The following is an 18,756-nucleotide window of genomic DNA, read 5'->3' as shown; positions in this document are numbered from 1 at the left end:
CAGACAGGCAGACACTGATATATAACAGAGAGGACACAAACGCACAGAGAGAGCAAAGAAAAGAAGGGAGTGTTGAGTGCAGAGAGTGCAGACCTGGGTTTTGAAGGAAGGAAAGAAATGTTGAAATAAGTGAGTAATGGAAAACGTAAGGAAGAAGATTGATCATCATGAAGACATGCAACATCCGAAATTAGGCCCAGCGGTTGTTTGGGTTTGTCCAGGAAGAAGAATTTGTTTGGCATTAAGAAGGTTAGAACCAGTAGCAGCATCAGCTTCATCATTAGCAACAAGGGTTTTCTTGGTTACAACACGATATATGTCTGTAAGAATAGTCAGAAATGCAATCTCAACATTTAAAGCCTCAAGAGCAGAGGTTTCCAAGAAGAAAAGACCTTCCCTTTCTGCAAATTCTTTGGCATCCTCAATTGATACAGCTCTAAGGGAACCCAGATCAGATTTGTTTCCTATCAGCATGATGATCATGTTGTTATCAGCATGACTACGCAACTCCTCCAGCCAACGAGAGACGTGATCAAATGTCTGCCGTTTTGTGATGTCATAGACCAGCATTGCTCCTACAGCACCTCTATAGTAAGCACTTGTTACTGCCCTATACCTCTCCTGGCCGGCTGTATCCCAAATTTGAGCCTTGACTGTTTTGGTGTCTATGATAAGGGTACGAGTTTGGAACTCAACACCGATGGTGGCCTTTGAGTCGATGCTAAACTCATTCCTAGCAAACCGAGCCAGGAGTTGAGATTTTCCCACTGCTGAATCTCCTATTAATACCACTTTGAACACGTAGTCTATTTTCTGATTCAGACCTCCATACAGATTCAGATTCCTATTCGACATCCTTCAGATCCCTTGTTTTTTATTCGATCACCTACTCAGTATTCAAATACCTAAGCTACCTGATTTTAAAGGAAAATCAGAGTGACTAATTAAAACTACAGGATTGATCAGAAACAGCAAAGAGTTTTGTGGTTTTGACTTTTTAGCAATGCCAAATTGCCAATTAATCAGATGAGCACCAATATTGCTTTTGCTTCCGATGTGCATTGGATGCATGTTTTACATAGTCCTATACATGTCTAATGTCTCACCTGTCATCTTGCCCCGACCCTTAATTTAATGGACATTGTTTACTGATGTTTTACCTTGTCAAGCACGCCTAAGTCATGTTCACCAAGTTGGCAGTAATGAAGTTGAGACTTTGATCCCTCCCACTAACCTATTACCTACGGTCATAGTAGAGAGTGATGGATAGCTCAGTTGGTTAGAGCTTCCATCCCGGTTCAGGTGATCCTGGGATCGATTCTCATCCCCGCTGGCTCATTTGCACCACAAAAAAAAAACCTACGGTCATAGTAGCAAAACCTTCAAGTTAGATATGCATATATAATGACAACATATCTGCAAATTACCAAGGATTGTTATGAAATTGATCCAAACAACACTCTAGTTGAAGACCTTAACTTTTGACTTGGATTTCAGAATTCGAAAGAATATCAGCAGCAAATCAAAACTACGGTATAATCTTTCTATAAATTATGAACTTCCAAAAGCTTGAACAAACCAAGGTAAGAGAATCACCATAATTAGTTTGGTTGAAACTACAATGGCTAATAACTAAGTGTATCATAGACAGAGGGACTTTATACTTGTAGTTGTCCCAATCCTTGAATTGGAATTTGTCTGCTTGTTTGCGGGACTTGTCACAAAGTAGCATGTGTGTCTATAGTCAACAATACCTTGAAAGATTGTAACACAACCATAAATATACTTCCGTCATACTCTCTCCTGCCTCCGCCCCTAAAAGATTGTCTTATATAACAAACTTCACTCTATTACCCCGTAGTATTTGGGTTGTAAATGTGCACATGGGTTGGTAAAATGGATCAATAACAACCCACAAAGAATATGGGTAATTTTTTAAGGGTTGGGAGTAGATGATTTTAAAACTTGCAAGTTAGTGTATTTATTTTATTTTTCTATTTTTTTATTAGGTAACTTGACATCAAATTATGAAGTTATTAACGTTTGCTTATCAGAATAGTCTTAATGACAATGGTAAAGCCAAACAAAAACAATGTTAACAATTGGGAAGTCAATTGGTAAAGGGTACTACTATGAAAATCTGTAAATTTATTGTATACCAGGTACGCGTAAAACCTATTGACATTTGTTTCATTTTCAGAGTACATGACTGTCAAGGAAAAGAAAGATGCCTGTGAAACCAGAAATGAGAGCTTGTCGGGTGTACCAAGCAAGCAAACATAAACCCAGGTGATGGAGGATACAAAATTCAGCTTGTGCTGTCAAACACCACTTGGAATTTACTCAAAATCAACACAATCTAGAGTTCCGGCCCCCGGATGTGCTATTGTTCATGTTACACAACTTCGCCTGAAATTCGGCATAAAACGTGATTTTGAGAGCTTACTCCTCTAGTAGATGAGACGTGGATGACAGAAGTGTTGACAACTCTTCTTCTGTTGCTGCTCCGAAACCTTGCCATCTTATTCTACCAAATTTGTCAAGCAATAGCGTGTACCTGTAAAAAGACAATTTGTCCAAAATATAAACGAAATAGTTACAAGTTACTGATAATACAACCTACTAAGAGAAGACAAATGGTCCCATACCCAGTCAAAAGGTTCAATATCTTGACTTCTTTTCTGAAGTAATAGTGATCGCCAAATGAATAGACAAACTGTCTTTGCAGTGCACCTGTATTCTCAGTTGGTTTTGATTTCTTCATCATTCGAAGCAAGAGCCATTTCACAGGATTTCGTGACAGCAACCATGAGTCCACAAAAGATACCTGGTATGAAAACTTGCACTTGTTAACTTCAAGGTAGACAGTAAACAGGAAATATAGAGGCAAAAATATGTGGAAGAATGTCCACTGCTATGACTACAAATAATGAAGAATTAAAATGATATCATAAGCATTTGCTGATCTCATTGATATTTGATGTAACGACTAATCTGCCAATCTCCAAAAGACTTGCACTTGCACTTGCACTTGCACTTGCACTTGCACAATGATCTCTCGAGAGCAGTTAGAAAGCCTGGTACCAAACAGCAGTCAAGCCTTTACACCTTCAATTAGCAATAATGCTTTTCAGCAATTTACTAGATTGCAACAAACCCAAATCAGATGAAGGCCAGGCCAACTCTGCAGTTTACGTATTCCAGAAGAAGACAAAATAGGAAGGTGCACCAGGAAGCTTCTGAGAAACAAGCAGTGCTGCCAGGTCAGCAAGGGAATAAAGAGGAATAGGACAAGAAATACCAACGGGATGTAAATAAAAGGGAAAGGGGGTAATCAGATTATGCAGGCATTTTGTGAGTGATTATTCCTTAGGAGAGTAACAGCCTAAAGCTGTCTATTGAGAGTAGTGGCCTCAAGTCACCCCTTTATTTTGTAAGCTGTCCTTTTTGAGCAAATCAATCAATCCATTCCTCTATTTTCCCTAAAATATTCCTGTCATTCTCTATTGTTTTCTGTGCTAAGCAGTGAGTTTATTACATAGATCCAGTAACTGTCAGAATGATCAAGGATCCAAGTTTGACCAAAAATATTGAAATTTTCGTCTAGTCCAACATTTAAACACATACTCGTATCCGTCATGAGTACCTAAGTCCAAGTAACATATAGATTACAGAATGCTACCAACAAACATAAACAATTAGTTCTACTTTTAAAAAAAAATTATAAGAAAAGAGTTTGTAATAGCAGTAGGAGAAAAGGAGAAAAAACAATAAGGACAAGCTCTGGAAAACAAAATTACAGACTACCCCAATTTCATTGTACCTCGCCAACCGAGTAGAAAGCCCCACCCACCTCAGCTCATAAGAATGCTAAATGTGTGAATGAGTGATAAAGTCACACTGTCAGATGTGGATACCTTGTTAATTCAACAAAAAAAAAAGCTAATTATGTGACCTTGCGCAGTCAGAAGTTAATAGAACACTTTAAAGAACTTTCAAGTTCCTCTCCAGATACCACATAATTTCCATGAACACTTTGTGCCATAATAATCTCTTCTCCTTACCCTTGCCAAACACCCTAGCTTTGTAGCTATCCGTCATCTCTGAAAGGAAAACCCAGAATTCCTCATGAAGCGCATACAACTTCTTCTGAAGGTAACTCGCCATTTCATAGTGTATGAAAACAAATTATCACGGCAAAGGAAGCACATAACCGGGAAATAACCAAACTTGGCCTACGCTTTTGGAGCATGTCATTGGCTCCTTAGTGTTAATTCTCCCTAACGCCAATATCCATACAGAAGACCTCACCTTAAGAGATACCTTCGCCTTAACAATCAGTTCTATTGATGTTCCATAAGATACGTCTGTAAAGCAATTCATGTTTCTAACCCATTTTAAACAGAAAACAGATCATGAAACAACATGAACATGATGATGACACATCTAAACAATCACACACACACCCAAAAGCAGCATGCAAACAAGTGGTAAAAGGAGAGTGAAAACCTGCTTAATTCCTTTTGCCACTTGAAGCTGAGCGCCTTTGAGGCCTAGTTTCATAAACCAACCCCTACTTAAGGGTGTAGCCTTTTAGGCATCTTACCTATCTAAATTGAATAGACGTATAGCAATATTTTTCTTCATTTATTTCCAACCAAATAATATTGGGCCTTGTGGCACCTTGTTGCCCAGAAATTGACGAGTACAAAGTGGATGTTGGAGTGCAAGATCAAAAGTTAACTTACGAACACATAAAAATGAAAAAAAGTATGAGCTTTTCTTCACGTGCAAATAGGGAGAGAATGTGTTATATTAAAATCCTCAAGATACAAAGACATTGATATCATCAATCGTTGCTTTTTAATGACATCCAACCCCAGACAGTAGCAGAGTAGGGCCTTTAAGAACAATAAGGTTCAGGTCCAATAAACATGTATAAATGCCCTCCTGAAAAGATTATTTTAGAGACTACCAAGAGAGACAAAAGAGGTACATCAATTTCAGGAGCTTAGAAAAGCAGTCTGTGGAACTCAATATTCCAAGCTTCTCTGTCGTTTCCTCCAGGAGGTGCCAATAGTAAGAGAGTTCAAAATTCAGAATAATCCTATGGGCCCTTACTATGGACCTATACGTATTCTTGGTGCCATTCACTAGATTCACTACCCATATCTTTCAACTGTCCACTCTATTTGCGCACCTACCATCTCAACTATCAACAGAAATGCCATTGCTCGTCCCAGAAATCATATGTTCCCAAGTGAAGTTATCAGGTATTAACTTTTGGGTTGGCATACGGACACATTAATGCAAGTATTAATAAACTAGTCAGGGGAATCCTTCACAAGCTGAGCTCAAGTTTGCAAGTTATATCCACAATTCCACATATCATCAAATCATTACGTCAGACCGCACACTAATTTAGTGAGAACCTGGCTGGCAAGTGATACCTTGCCTCATTGGTTCATTCCAACAGTTCACCATGCTAGACTCATATATGAGTCCAAATTGGCAAGTGAGCTTGCCAAAGGAGCTGGCTCTTCAATGTGTGGCTGAAATTGATGACAGAACCTGGATTTATTATATAACCTGATGTCATCCACAACTCATAGCTTGACACCATCAGTTGATTCCACTAAGTTGTTTGAACTCAGCTTTTCACTTAGGGACAAGCCAGGACAAAACAAAATTTATCAAAGACTTTAATCAATTTGTCCATTTTGCATACTAGGGAATTTTCGCAAACAAAAGTTGGTCATGACTTTAGCTGTCCTCGGTTCTCTGACTCGTAAGCTTGAATGTTCCAAAAGAAACAAAACCTGACTTTTCATGGTTTTCAGATAATTATTTTATGTGTGGCTGGTAAAATCCTAATATATGTGCATATCAACTTAAAGTCCCAAGGGATACAAACTAAACAACCAATTTCGACAAGCCTGTCCACCCTCCTCTCATCTCAAACAAAACCCATAAAGGCAAGAGTCCGCAAGACAAATTCTGGGCTTGGCTTGTAACTGAGTCCCTGGCCATCACTCTGGTTCTTTCTCCAACTTACACTGAACACCAGTTATACTCTTTCCAAAAAAGACTTGCTCCAGCATCTGCATCTCTTACATAGTCAAGCGCATTTTTCAATGTCAAAACTGGACTCATTTCAGCTTTTAGTTACAGGGGATGAGGGTCTAAAACTCAAGTCTCTCAAAGGAAACAACCCATCAATTTATCAGAGAATAAAGGAGACAGCAGCACAAGTATCTAAACCCAAGAGAAAGTGATTGCTAGATACCAGGAAACGTTGTATTCTTCTGGGTCTCTACGGTACGCACAATACCAAGCTGCTCAACGTAGTTTCCTAGGACTATCAATAATCTAGTGGAAGCAATTATAATTTTATAATTCCAGTCACCAATACACCACTGTAACATACTACTAGAAAGACCTATCCTGGAGGTAGCTTCTCGGCATATATTGCATAAGTACTACATAGGAGAGTTGGAAGTGGAACCACTGATCAGAGAGTGATTTGAACCCCTCTCGAACATGAAACTGCAATTCATCTAATACCGTATATAAATAATCAATATCCAGTTTGCAGTGAATCAGTGATCACTGCAAGACCTTGAAAAACTGAAAATAATAGTACCAGCCAGACTATGGGACTAGTATTGTGAAAGCTGAAACTTTGGAAAGGCATAAACAAGACAATACCTCAAACCCTAAATCAAAGTGCAGCTAGCTGAAAGGTGGTTCAGATGGTTATGCTAAGACATGTGTTTGGGACGGACAAAAATAGTAATTTAAAAGACTTTTCGCTCAATCAACAACCCTCGATGTTGTCAGTTACGCTTAAGTTAGGAATGCATATTCACTAAAAGTTAAGAATAAAAGCTGCGCTGGATTGTTTGGCCACTATTTTCAAGCTTCAGTCTATCCCTTAACAACAATATGCTAACATCCACATCTTCAGCTAAAGGGCATCGGCCCATAACATAACTGAAAATATGATCTGTGAATAGGAATTAAGTAATGCTAGCCTGCTAGGTTGGTAAACTTCTTCAGCCATGCGAAAATTATCTCAAACGGGCAGGTTCCAATGAAGATGCACTTGAAAGAGAAACCTTTATCATGTTCAACACCATTTATAGTTTTATACCACTAACATGTTAAATCAACAAAGAAATGTAATAGATAAGTGAGAGATATTGAGACTTGAGAATTCTTTTGGGGGGTGTTTGGTAGGGGTATTTGGAATGGATTGGTACAGAGTTGAATCCGTTATAATGTTTGGTTGCCTTTTTTTCCCTGTAATCTGGTACTTGGAGGTATCAAACTCCATCCCAACCCCATGGAATCTCAATCTTACCTCATATCCGAAGATTCCAACTACATACCCCCAAGTATCAAGCCCTTATTATTTCACAATAGAGCAAAGGGAGGGAATTGGGTACTTCTTGGGCACAAGTCCCTTTTCTTTTCTTCTCTGATATTGATGCTACTTTTTGGGCAAAATAATAGGTGTTCCAAACTATCAATTGAGTTATGGAACTCAATATTTGTACCCAGTACATCAATTTGAGCTTTTGAGTTGTTCTTTAGTTTGATTTGAACATGAAAATTGGTAGAGCCTGTTTTCTTATTGTTCTTTTTTTCGGGGGGGTGGGGGGGGGGGGGGGGGGTGGGGGGGTATTGTTCTTTTGTTTTTTGGGTTCAATATACCTAGTGGAATGAAGTCATACTGCCAGCTTTTTCCCCTATGCTTGTGTATACTACAAAGGATATTGAGTACATTTGTTCTCTCAATGAAGCAAACATTTTTGAAGTGAGAAATCAATCAAAAACAATGGAGTATGTTTAGATAAAAGATAGTATGGCACAATTACTTTTGAGTTGAGTCCTTTCCAAGGTGTATAGCAAACAGTAAGTAAAGAAACATAAACCATTGCTTAATTAAATCAAACACATTTTGGTGAATATGGGGTTCTCAATTCATACCTCTCTGTTATGGGTTTTGTATCCCCTTAGTTTCTTTTGTACTTTGGAAGTGAGCAAGCCTCTTGAAAGCTTGTACTTATCTTTCATTGCTTCTGTTTTGCAGAAATATTAATCACATTCACCTTCTTCTGTTAATTTGTCCATTGATTCTGTCCAATTTATTTTTTGGTAGGAAAATTATGGTAGTTCATAACAAGATAGTGTAGAGATCCTTTAGGAAAGAAGAACCGAGGACACCCTTAAGCCACATAAGTGATAATAGACATTGCATGGACTTGAACTGTATTCATGTTTCGTATTGAATCCGACAAACATTAGCATTATACCACATGCATTCATAACATAGGTATAGCATCAAAGACTAAGAATTTAACCACACAACACAATACATAATATAACCATGCGTAGCTAGGGGGTCCAATCAGCAGATGATATATTTAATCTTAAGGTATGATATTAAACGTGTATACCTCATAAAGGTGGACATCCTTGGAATCACTGAAAGCACTAAGAAACGGTTTGCTCCAAGAATCATTCATAGCCTGTAAACAAACATGGAAAAGTCAGACCACAGAGCATGTTGAAAACCTCAACCATAAAATCGCAGAGAAGGAAAACCTAAAGATCTAGATAAGTTGCAATACTCAAAGATTTGAAGCATTTTGTATCATAACAGTGCAGCTGATTAGTTAACACATTTCACACTGAACAAAGGAGCGAATGCATATTCACTAATTCTTTAAAAATAGAAGGGAGGCAATAAAGTAACACGGCATGAAAAGAATTCAGTGCACGTTTTAGCTGTGCTTATGATTGTGTGCTCTAGCCATAGTTATGGTTCAATAGGAGAAGACTCCTGCATAGTACAGAAATTTGTAGCTTAAAGCTTTAAATGACAAGGCTCAACAACCTGGAACATCCAGATTAAGTGGACAACCACAACTGGACAAGGCCAGATGTCTGTGCAAATCCAAGCGAATCAAGAGACCCACTGTCACTCGACTCACTCCTCTCATTCTACTCCTATGGCTTAAAATTTGCAGGATCAAAAAGCTGTTCAGGAGATAGGGAAAATCCTTAGGACCCCTCGCCAAACCTTTCAAGGAAAGTAGACTCTTTGCAAATGATAGGTGTTTGGCTTATGTTTTTCCAAAGAAAGATGAGGTTGACAATTAATCTGAGGAATAATATGCTGCTCATTTCTCACATACTGACTATTACACATCTAGAAAGATTGATTGATGCAGTATGGATCACTGCCAAAACCTACCATACTTCTATTGTTCTACATAAACAGTACATTATTGTAAAGTACGTGACAACGGAAGATTGAAATGATGTTCTCTAATCTCTACTTTGAGCCACAAATCGTGAGTGATATTGCCATCCTTTAGCATGTGTTCGTCTTCATGAACTTCCACTGCCACTTATACCAACTAAGTGGTAATGAAAATTTATGAATATAAAGATATGTTTCGAGGTGGAAAAATATCACCACGGACTAAGGCATGTGACTTTCCATATTAACTTACATTTGAAATCATAGTTAACTAAAGATATGTATCATGGAACAAGGATAGGTAGGTCACCGCCTATAAACAACCTAAGTTGCTAAGCAGCCAAGAAGTTCTATAAAGATCCTAATGACCACCAAGAACAAAGATAGAGATCTTAGTCTAAGATATTAAATTGTTCAATACTAGTCCTAAGAACTTGGAAAAGGAATCTCCCACAAGAAAATATCTTCATTCCACTATAAAAGCTTGTTTTGACAACTGACCCCAAAAGGTATATTTGTGGGCTGTCTACACCTCCTCTCTATTTTTTCCTATCACAAATGTAAGCAACTACGTTATCAAGCAACTGCATCATCCTACAGCGCAAGCACTGACATTAATATTGATTAAACCTATGAAGCATACATGAAGCTTGGACACACTTATAATAAAAAATTACAAACGTCTTCCAACAATTGTGTGCCAACCTAAAAAAAACAAAAACTAATCAATTACAGACCAAAATGTCCAAAACGCCCTCCAAATGTTCTCCCATCACACAGCTTTCTTCAAGAATGGGTTCACCCCTAGTTGATAATCTGTGATCTTGTAGTAATAATTGGTGGAATCAAATCCTTAGTTCACCAAAAGATATATTGATATTTTTCCTTATAGATTCTCAATCAAGTACCTGGTCGCAAGCTCAATCGCAGTTGCCCAAAGAGCTCGGACACTAGGCCCACTACCTTACTATACCTAGTTAAAGTGGTTAACCTCCTCGGCTCCTCCTATAAGCTCATTAGTTCTTTTGTTTCCCTGAGGTGATTAGGCTCCTGAATTAACTTTCTTTTGTTCTTTGAACTAACAACCTTACCACCATTCATCTCCCTTTCTTTCTCCTCGCTTCTTCACTTAACAAATTTGCGCCCACATCATACTAGAAAAGAATCCGAAACTGGAGATCCAAAGATACGTCAAATGCAACAATAAATAAACTCGGTATAGTTTAGCAATTAGCACGCAGAAAAATTGTTCCTAAAGTTTTGCTACAAAATAAAATTAATCTATTTGAGAGTGCATGCAGGTATTCATGCGGAAAGGATTCTGTTAAATAACAAAGCCCTACTATCATGAGAGGGGGTATGCCTACCAAATTCAGCTGGGTATGAATATCTGAAACTGTTAGGAATAAGGCAGCTGCAATCAAGATTTTGTGCAGATTTTTCTCTTAAGTCCCACGTAAGAGCAACTGTAGTTGAAGTGGGTCTATACCAATATAAGAAATGCAACATTTGGAGTATGAGTATTTCCGGTCAGGCAGCATGGTTAAAGAAAATGCTATATCGAAGGGATTGGTTATGCAGCAATGCGGATAGCAGAATCCACGGATTAGGGATTTATCTCATCCTAAAGAACTATGTTGTCAGGGAGTAATAATCTAGCATCTCCAGGGAGTAGGTTTATACTATTCTTGGGCATTGCATGGGAAGCTATACACTGCTGACAAATTTATAATACGAAATAAGAACAAAAATAAATCCCACTTGTGCATTGCGTTTAATTGAAAGTCAAAGTATTCAGCATGACTTTTTCAAATGTTCCTTTTCCAGTGACGTCTGGAGGCGAGTTTGAGGAAACTAACAGTAGGCGTGAATTAACACATGAGATTTTGTGGAAGTGAGCTACTAATCATCAACTGACAGGAAAACAGAGCTGATTATTTGGGTGATTTTCTCTGAAACTGTATAAGCTTCATAGCACGAAAGGGATAAAGCAGTATTCTCACGAATAAGCAACACCCTAATGTCTTAGAGACATGCACATATTATATGCAAAAACCGGTAGATGTGAGAGTATGATGTGTAGTTAAGAAAAATATAATACTATAAAAGTCCAACGGAGTAGGAACAGAGGATTCAAGGGTTCTATTGTCTTATAGATATGGACGAATTCTGTGTTAGAATTGAGGAAATAGGAAGAAGAAAGGAAGAAGAAAGCAAGAAGCCATTGTTGAGCCTTGGAAGCTCGTGAGCTTTGAGAGAAAAACTAAAGACTACATTTTATTAATTGTGTTATTTATGAGAATAATACAAGCTTAGGTATTTATACTAACATATGTACAAGTTAGTATCTAGTAACAAACTTCCTAAACTAAGGAAACAAACTAACAACTTATACTACAGTATAAGTTCCAACACCCCCCCTCAAACTGAAAATGGTGTTAAACATTTTCAGTTTGAAATCATGAAATGAAGCAGTTGTTTCTCGGTTGCTCCTCTTGGCGATGAGAACTGCAGCCACAACATCTGGAATACTGTCAACGGGAGGTATCTGAAGTTTTGAACACTGCACCTTTGTGTTTCTTCAACACTTAGCATCTGAAAACTGTTATGTGAATCCATGGTTGTTTCCTAACCATGACCAACAACTTGACTGATGAGAACACCACCAGAATACTTCATACAAATGGAACTACCAATCAGAATAATTTGGTTGAACTAACCACCATGAATCAGCTTCCTGCTCCAAAATACACCATTGATCATTAACCAATCACACACATACACCGTAACTCCAATGTGAAGAATGAAGGATAATGTGTTTGAGAGGAAAAGAATGAGAAATTCAGCTATGAAAAATAAAGCTGAAGATAGAAATTGATCAAAAAAGAAACAATTTGAGAATGACCCTTTGGGTCTTTTGAGAATTGACCACTTTGGGTCGAAACTGACCACTATGGGTCGGAAAGAGGACCACCGTGGGTCTGAAAATGACCTCCATGGGTCGGATAGAATGAGCCACAATGGGTCTCATCAAAAGAAAGATCACAATGGATCATGAAATTGATCTTTACGGATCAATGAGAAAGGACCTCTATGGGTCACAAAATGAACCTCAACCTCTGTTGGGTCATCACAAAAAAAAACCTCAACCTCTGTTGGGTCACAAACAAACTTCAACACCAAAAAAAAAATCAATGTTATTGGCAATAAATCAAGCCAACATTCAACAACCACCTCTGTTATCTGCAGGACTGACATAAGAACCACCATTTCAAATCACATACAACACCCATACTCGTATGATTTCATCTTGGAGGACAATTTGACATAAGTCACAAAGAATCCTCCAATGAAAGTACTAGCTACAATAAACGCTTCTTTGAATTCTCCAGCATGAACTTCTACTTCTGCTATCCCTAAAACCAATACTCCACCATCATCCAACAATACACTCACACTTCAATTCAATGTCCAGTCAAGAACTACCCAAATCGGACATGAACCAGAACTTCAAACTACAATAACATCTTAGAACAACATCCAATTGGAAGCCAATGAACATTCAAAACCAATTGGAAATAAACTGATGCAGTTGACATTTCTTAAACCTCAACTCAAGCATATGTTACCCGGACTAACAAAACATATCAATTAATTTGCAGAAGGTTTAGAAACCCAGTTTTGGGAGATGAAATTGAAGTTGGTTTTCTTTGGGAGTTTGGTTGAGGAGAGAGAGAGTTTTCAGGTGAAGGACAAAACTAAGCAACATCATTGGCAGGGGAAGCAGTAGAAGCCAAGAAATCAACCAATTAAACAGAGAATCACTCAAATAATGTGAAACTTTATTCAACTCGCAATTAAAGAAGGTAAGCAAGGAGATCAAGAAATCAAACCAAGAACGCTCCAAACAACGTACGAACTCAAGAATCGTAATCCACTACCTTGAATTCTCCAAGAGTTTCCTCAATGGCAGCGAAGATCTTGATGATGATTTCGCGCCTTTGATAGTGAAAAAATGGTGTTACGGGTGGCAGTGGAGGCGGCAGTAACTATTCATCTTCCTCTGGTTATCGCCGGCGAGGAATAATTGACGAAACGCTTGCGATTAATTCCAGTAGTAAGATTCTAGAACCCTAAAATTTGGGGAAAACTCAAGAATCATAAAATTGTTTGATTCAAGGTTCTAAAGAAGATTTGTGAGCGATTTTAGAAGATATTAGGGCGAATTAAAGCCCTAATTCGTCGAATTAAGACCCAATTCGAGCAAAATTTCGGAGCAGAAAATTTTTGGGGAAAAAGAAATTGATGAGTTGATTTGAACGAAAATATTATGCGGAATTGAAGAGCCGGGATCGTTCCCGCTCTGATACCATGTTAGAATTGAGGAAATAGGAAGAAGAAAGGAAGAAGAAAGCAAGAAGCCATTGTTGAGCCTTGGAAGCTCGTGAGCTTTGAGAGAAAAACTAAAGACTACATTTTATTAATTGTGTTATTTATGAGAATAATACAAGCTTAGGTATTTATACTAACATATGTACAAGTTAGTATCTAGTAACAAACTTCCTAAACTAAGGAAACAAACTAACAACTTATACTACAGTATAAGTTCCAACATTCTGCATATAGAATAGGCGAAAACAAAGAGGTGCTTACTGCTGAGTGATATATGATACAAAATATTATAGTCTTCTTTTTGGAATGAAACCGATAAAGCTCAGAAGAACAAGAAAAGGAGCCATTTAGAAACCAACACTACAAATTAGTACAAAACTACAAACCCAAGTGACTGAATCACTTTAGTGACTGAAACACTTCGGAGACTAGAAATACATGACTTGCTAAGCCAAAATTAGATCAATCCTACCTAATACATGAAGTACAATCAAGGTATTCCACAATGCAATCTTCACAAATGATAGCTAGAAGCAATGTTACCTAATTCTCTAATCAACCCACGAACCGCGAACCAAAAAAGCGAATTATAACATGAAAATGGTACACTTTTGGTCTTATTTAGCAAATTAGGTAATGAACGGCGAACCCGTACCCAATCTCATACTAGCGAATCAGGTAACGGTGGCTAGAAGCCTGGAATCCTCTAATTCCACAACTTCCAACAAATGTCACAACAAATTAACACAGAGATCAGTAAAACAGTAAGCACAGATGAAATAATATGGTATGGTTCCAATGCAAACCTGAGAACTCGCACGGAACGATAGACAAAGTAAAGTCGCCTTAGGAACATCCGTCTTGTTGGGATTAATCACATCACCATCTGACCCAATTGGCAGCTTAAATGTTTTACCATCTGAATAACTAACTTCCAAAGTAGGAAACTTTGCCGCAACAGCCGCAGGGATTAGAATCTTATTTGCCATAGCAATCTACCCATATTAAGAACACAAACCCAAATCAACGAAAACCCATTTTGTATATTGTCTATAACAACCAAAATAACATAAAACTTCAACATTTTGACAGCAATTAAATGAAATAACTCTCCAAATGTACAAAAATAACATTAAAAAAAATTACCTTGCCTCCATTTTTTTTGAGATCAGCCATATCTGCAAAATATCCCCTACTCATCTCATCTTTACTGTCCTAAAGTTAAACAAGAATTAACACATCAACTCACATCATTATCAAAACAAAACAAAAAATGAAACCTCAGAAGATGAATAAAATCCAGATTAAAAAATCATGAATACACACAGTCGAGCACGCTCTTTATCAATTGCATCTTTGTTTCCCATCTGAAATCACAAATTTAACACCAATTATTCACAAATTATTAAAATACACAAAAATCCTTCAAAATTAACAAGATTTCAGTATGATTAAACAGTCATATATGAAACCTGGTAAATGTCGAGAAAGCGGATGGAGGTAGAGTTTGAAGGATTGGGAAATGGGGAAAATGTGGAAGAATCATGATTCGAGGATTGTTTCCGAGAGCTTAGAAATGCTCGTCTTGCAGTGGATGCTTGGTTCGTAAATCGTTGAACCCTCCACATTTTTCTGTCTAACTTTCTCTCTCCTGAAGTATCAGAGTTTTGATGATGATGGAGGATCGAACTGCTACTCGAGCTGGCAATTCGAGAAAACCGTCGTGTTGGGTCCGGTCTGGGTTTGTGACTTTGTGGATTGGACAACCCGGTAAACGGGTCGTTTGAATCTGGTCATTCAGATCGGGTCATTATATTTTGAATCGGGTTTGAGTATGGTCGGGTCTATTCGGATTTTGGGTTACTTCAATTTTTTATAATCAGTTCGGGTCTGGTTTAGGTCAAGATTTCGGGTCAATATCGGGTCGGTTCATATCAGATGGGTTTTTCGGGTTATATCGAGTTTTTCGAGTTTTGGTTAGGTTGTTTCTCTTTAGATTTGGTGGTCATTCATAAAATCATTATTATTTTTATTTTTATTTTAATTATTATTTTAATTATTATTATCATTATTATAATCATTATCATGTAACAATATTTTGCAAAAAAAATTAAGGGATAAGACTCAAGCGTATATGGTTCTAAGTCCAATGATTTATGGTATGAGAATTATAGTGAAAGACAATTTAATCATTACATTTTCACAAGTGATTAATTAGGCGATTCTAGTCTTAGTCTATTAAGTTACGACCGAGAAGACGAAACATGACATATGGACAAATATATAATACTCCATAATGTATTTTAGTAATGTAAGTAGTAGTAGTAGCAGCAGCAGTAGTAGTAGTAGTAGCAGCAGCAGTAGTAGTAGCAGTAGCAGTAGTAGTGGTGGTGGTAGTAGTAGTAGTAGTGGTGGTGACTTTGTGGTGACTGGTGAGTGTTTTTGCACTCACACTTTTAGTAAGAATTGTAAATATGGTGATGGAGTTGTGATTCTTGCACCTAGTTTTGATGAGGTTACAATCCATAGTCTCCCCGAGCCTCCCATGCTTGCTGATTTGGTTGTTGTTGATGGTGCAGTCGATGAGGGTGTTTTCTCTCTTGATGTTCTTTCTAAGTTGTCTTTACTTGTGGATGATCCCACTTGCATCGACATCAATCTTCTAACTCGTGCTTTTTCGAGGGAGTTGCAGACGATTAAGTGCATTCCCCCTAAATTGCGGCTTCGTTTTGCTAGAGTTTTTCTTAGTGCTCTTGACAAGGCCCTTGTGTGTATGAGTGATTTGTCGGCTTGGGTGCAACTCCTTATTTTTCAGTTGATATTTCAGTAGGAACACAAACAAGAGGGGGGTGAATTGTTTTGAGGAACTTAGGTAAGTTTCTTGCGCAATTTAAACAACAAACGGACATTGATCAATAAACACGAAAGATAACTTGAACTTTACTACTTATCTTGAAAAAGTTTATGTTGTTGTACTCTTGAAGTGATTAAACATGCTAAGCTTTATGCATCAAAGTGCGCAAAACGATAAACGCGAAGTGCAATTTAACTAAAAACACTAAATTAAGCATATAATAAGGGAAAATAAGGCAAAAAGCGCGAAATTTTACCGCACTCTACCTCCCTTTAAAGACACGAGTTACGACCCCGTAACTCAACTAACCTCAGGAAATAGCTAGGGATACTTCTTTCTCATATCATCCTCAACTTCCCAGGTTGCTTCTTCCGGCTCTTGTTTATACCACAAAACTTTGACAATCTTAGGGTGCGTTCTATTCACCTGATTTTCACTTATTTTCTGAACTTATCTTAATTGAACTTATCTGAACTTATTAAAACTTATCAAAACTTATTTTATTTATAAGTTGTACTTGGTCAACCCTTATTTTTCATGAACTTATCTTATCTGAACTTATCTGAACTTAACTGAACTTATCTGAACTTATTTTTCCTGAAATAAGTGGAAATAAGGTGAACAGAACAAGGCCTTAATATCCTTAGTTCGTGTACTACGCCCTCTACTATCTAGGATCTAAAGATAGACTTTGGTCCAACACTATGGTCTCCGGTTGCAACTCATGCGACTTATCCGGGAAATGATTTCTCAATTGGGAAATGTGAAACACATCATGCACTATATGCAAATCCATTGGTAAGGCTAGTCTATAAGCTAACTTTCCTCTCCTTTCTAAGATCTCATAGGGACCTATGTACTTTCGGACTATCTTTCCTTTCTTGCCAAACCTCATTACACCCTTCATTGGTGAAACTTTGAATAACACTTTGTCACCCACTTGGAATTCTTCGTCCCTACGCTTCAAGTCTACATAGCTCTTTTGGCGATCTTGCGCTGCTTGAATATTTGATTGGATAGTTCGGACTTGGTTCATGGTTTCCTCTATCATTTGAGGTCTTAACACAACTGTCTCAGTAATGTCACTCCAACATAGTGGACTTCTACACTTTCTTCCGTACAGGGCCTCAAAAAGTGTCATTCCTATTCTGCATAATAGTTATTATTATAGGAAAACTCAATCAAGTCTAAGCTATCTTCCCAACCTCCTTGGAAATCAATAACACAAACACGAAGCATGTCCTCAAGTATTTGAATGGTTCTCTCAGTTTGTCCATCTGTGGCTAGATGAAATGTTGTACTCATTTTCAATGTCGCACCAAAGTTCTTTTGCACATTCTTCCAGATGTTTGAAAGAAACCTTGAATCTCTACCTGACATGATATCCTTAGGAACTCCATGTAGTCTCACAACGTACTTGATGTAAGCCTTAGCAAGTTGCTCCATTTTCCAGGTCTCCTTCATTGGTATATATATTGTTGAGTTAGTCAATATATCTACCGCAACCAGTATCATTTCCGACCTTTGACTTAGGCAAACAAGTGACAAAGTCCATTGAAATACAATCTCATTTCCAACTTGGAATTTCTAAAGGTTGAACCTTTCAAAGGTCTCTTACGCTCTATTTTGACCTTTTGACAAGTCAAACACTTAGCCACAAATTCAGCTACTTCATTCTTCATTCTTGGCCACTAATAGGTCTTCTTCAGAACCTTATACAATTTGTCACCGCCTGCTTTCACAAAGTATGGGGTATTGTGACCATCTCTCATTAATGTCTCTTTCAATAATTCACACTTTTGAGGCACACGCCACCTTCATTTGTACCTCAAACTACCATCATCATGGATCTTAAAATCCGTCTACTTTCATTGCGTATCATTTCTTTGATTCGCTCCAACTTCACATCTCCAACTTGATTTTCCTTAATCTCGTCAAACGCTGATGGTTGAATCGTCAACGCATCCATCATTCCCTCCAGAAATTCACCATTCACGATCTCCAGATTCAATCGTAGCATATCTTTGCACAACTCCTTAGCAACTACTAATGCATTCACACTATGGCTTGATTTCATACTCAAGGCATTTGCAACTACATTCTCTTTCCCTTCTGATATTGGATGTCTAGATCATAGTCCTTGATCAATTCCAACCACCTTCTTTGACGCATATTTAAATCCTTATGTGTGAAAATGTACTTCAAACTCTTATGATCAGTGAATATCTGATATTTCACA

The 18,756-nt window shown here is 37.7% G+C and overlaps 2 protein-coding genes across 3 annotated transcripts; both read right to left on the bottom strand.

Annotated features, from left to right (window-relative positions):
• LOC110783712 (ras-related protein RABA4d-like) lies at positions 1 to 1,010 on the bottom strand. Its single transcript, XM_021988058.2, has one exon. The coding sequence runs from the start codon at positions 853 to 855 to the stop codon at positions 166 to 168; it is 690 nt and encodes a 229-aa protein (XP_021843750.1). The 5' UTR covers positions 856 to 1,010; the 3' UTR covers positions 1 to 165.
• A 1,104-nt stretch (positions 1,011 to 2,114) lies between these two features.
• On the bottom strand, positions 2,115 to 15,430 carry LOC110783710 (mitochondrial ATPase complex subunit ATP10). 2 transcript variants are annotated; one of them, XM_021988056.2, is made up of 7 exons: positions 15,136 to 15,430; positions 14,990 to 15,030; positions 14,810 to 14,873; positions 14,470 to 14,658; positions 8,463 to 8,534; positions 2,649 to 2,827; positions 2,115 to 2,557 (listed from the first exon to the last, which is right to left on the bottom strand). In XM_021988056.2, the coding sequence occupies exons 1-7, from the start codon at positions 15,289 to 15,291 to the stop codon at positions 2,443 to 2,445; spliced, it is 816 nt and encodes a 271-aa protein (XP_021843748.2). In that variant the 5' UTR covers positions 15,292 to 15,430; the 3' UTR covers positions 2,115 to 2,442. The 2 variants fall into 2 exon arrangements, with proteins under 2 accessions (XP_021843748.2, XP_021843749.2); XM_021988057.2 differs by having other exon boundaries at positions 14,810 to 14,878; positions 15,136 to 15,233.
• Between the last annotated feature and the right edge of the window lie 3,326 nt (positions 15,431 to 18,756).

Source organism: Spinacia oleracea, chromosome 4 (genome assembly GCF_020520425.1).
Source record: "Spinacia oleracea cultivar Varoflay chromosome 4, BTI_SOV_V1, whole genome shotgun sequence".
In the NCBI taxonomy this organism is placed as follows: domain Eukaryota; kingdom Viridiplantae; phylum Streptophyta; class Magnoliopsida; order Caryophyllales; family Amaranthaceae; genus Spinacia; species Spinacia oleracea.
Note: the sequence above shows the minus strand (reverse complement) of the source record. Positions and strands in the feature narration are given on the sequence as shown.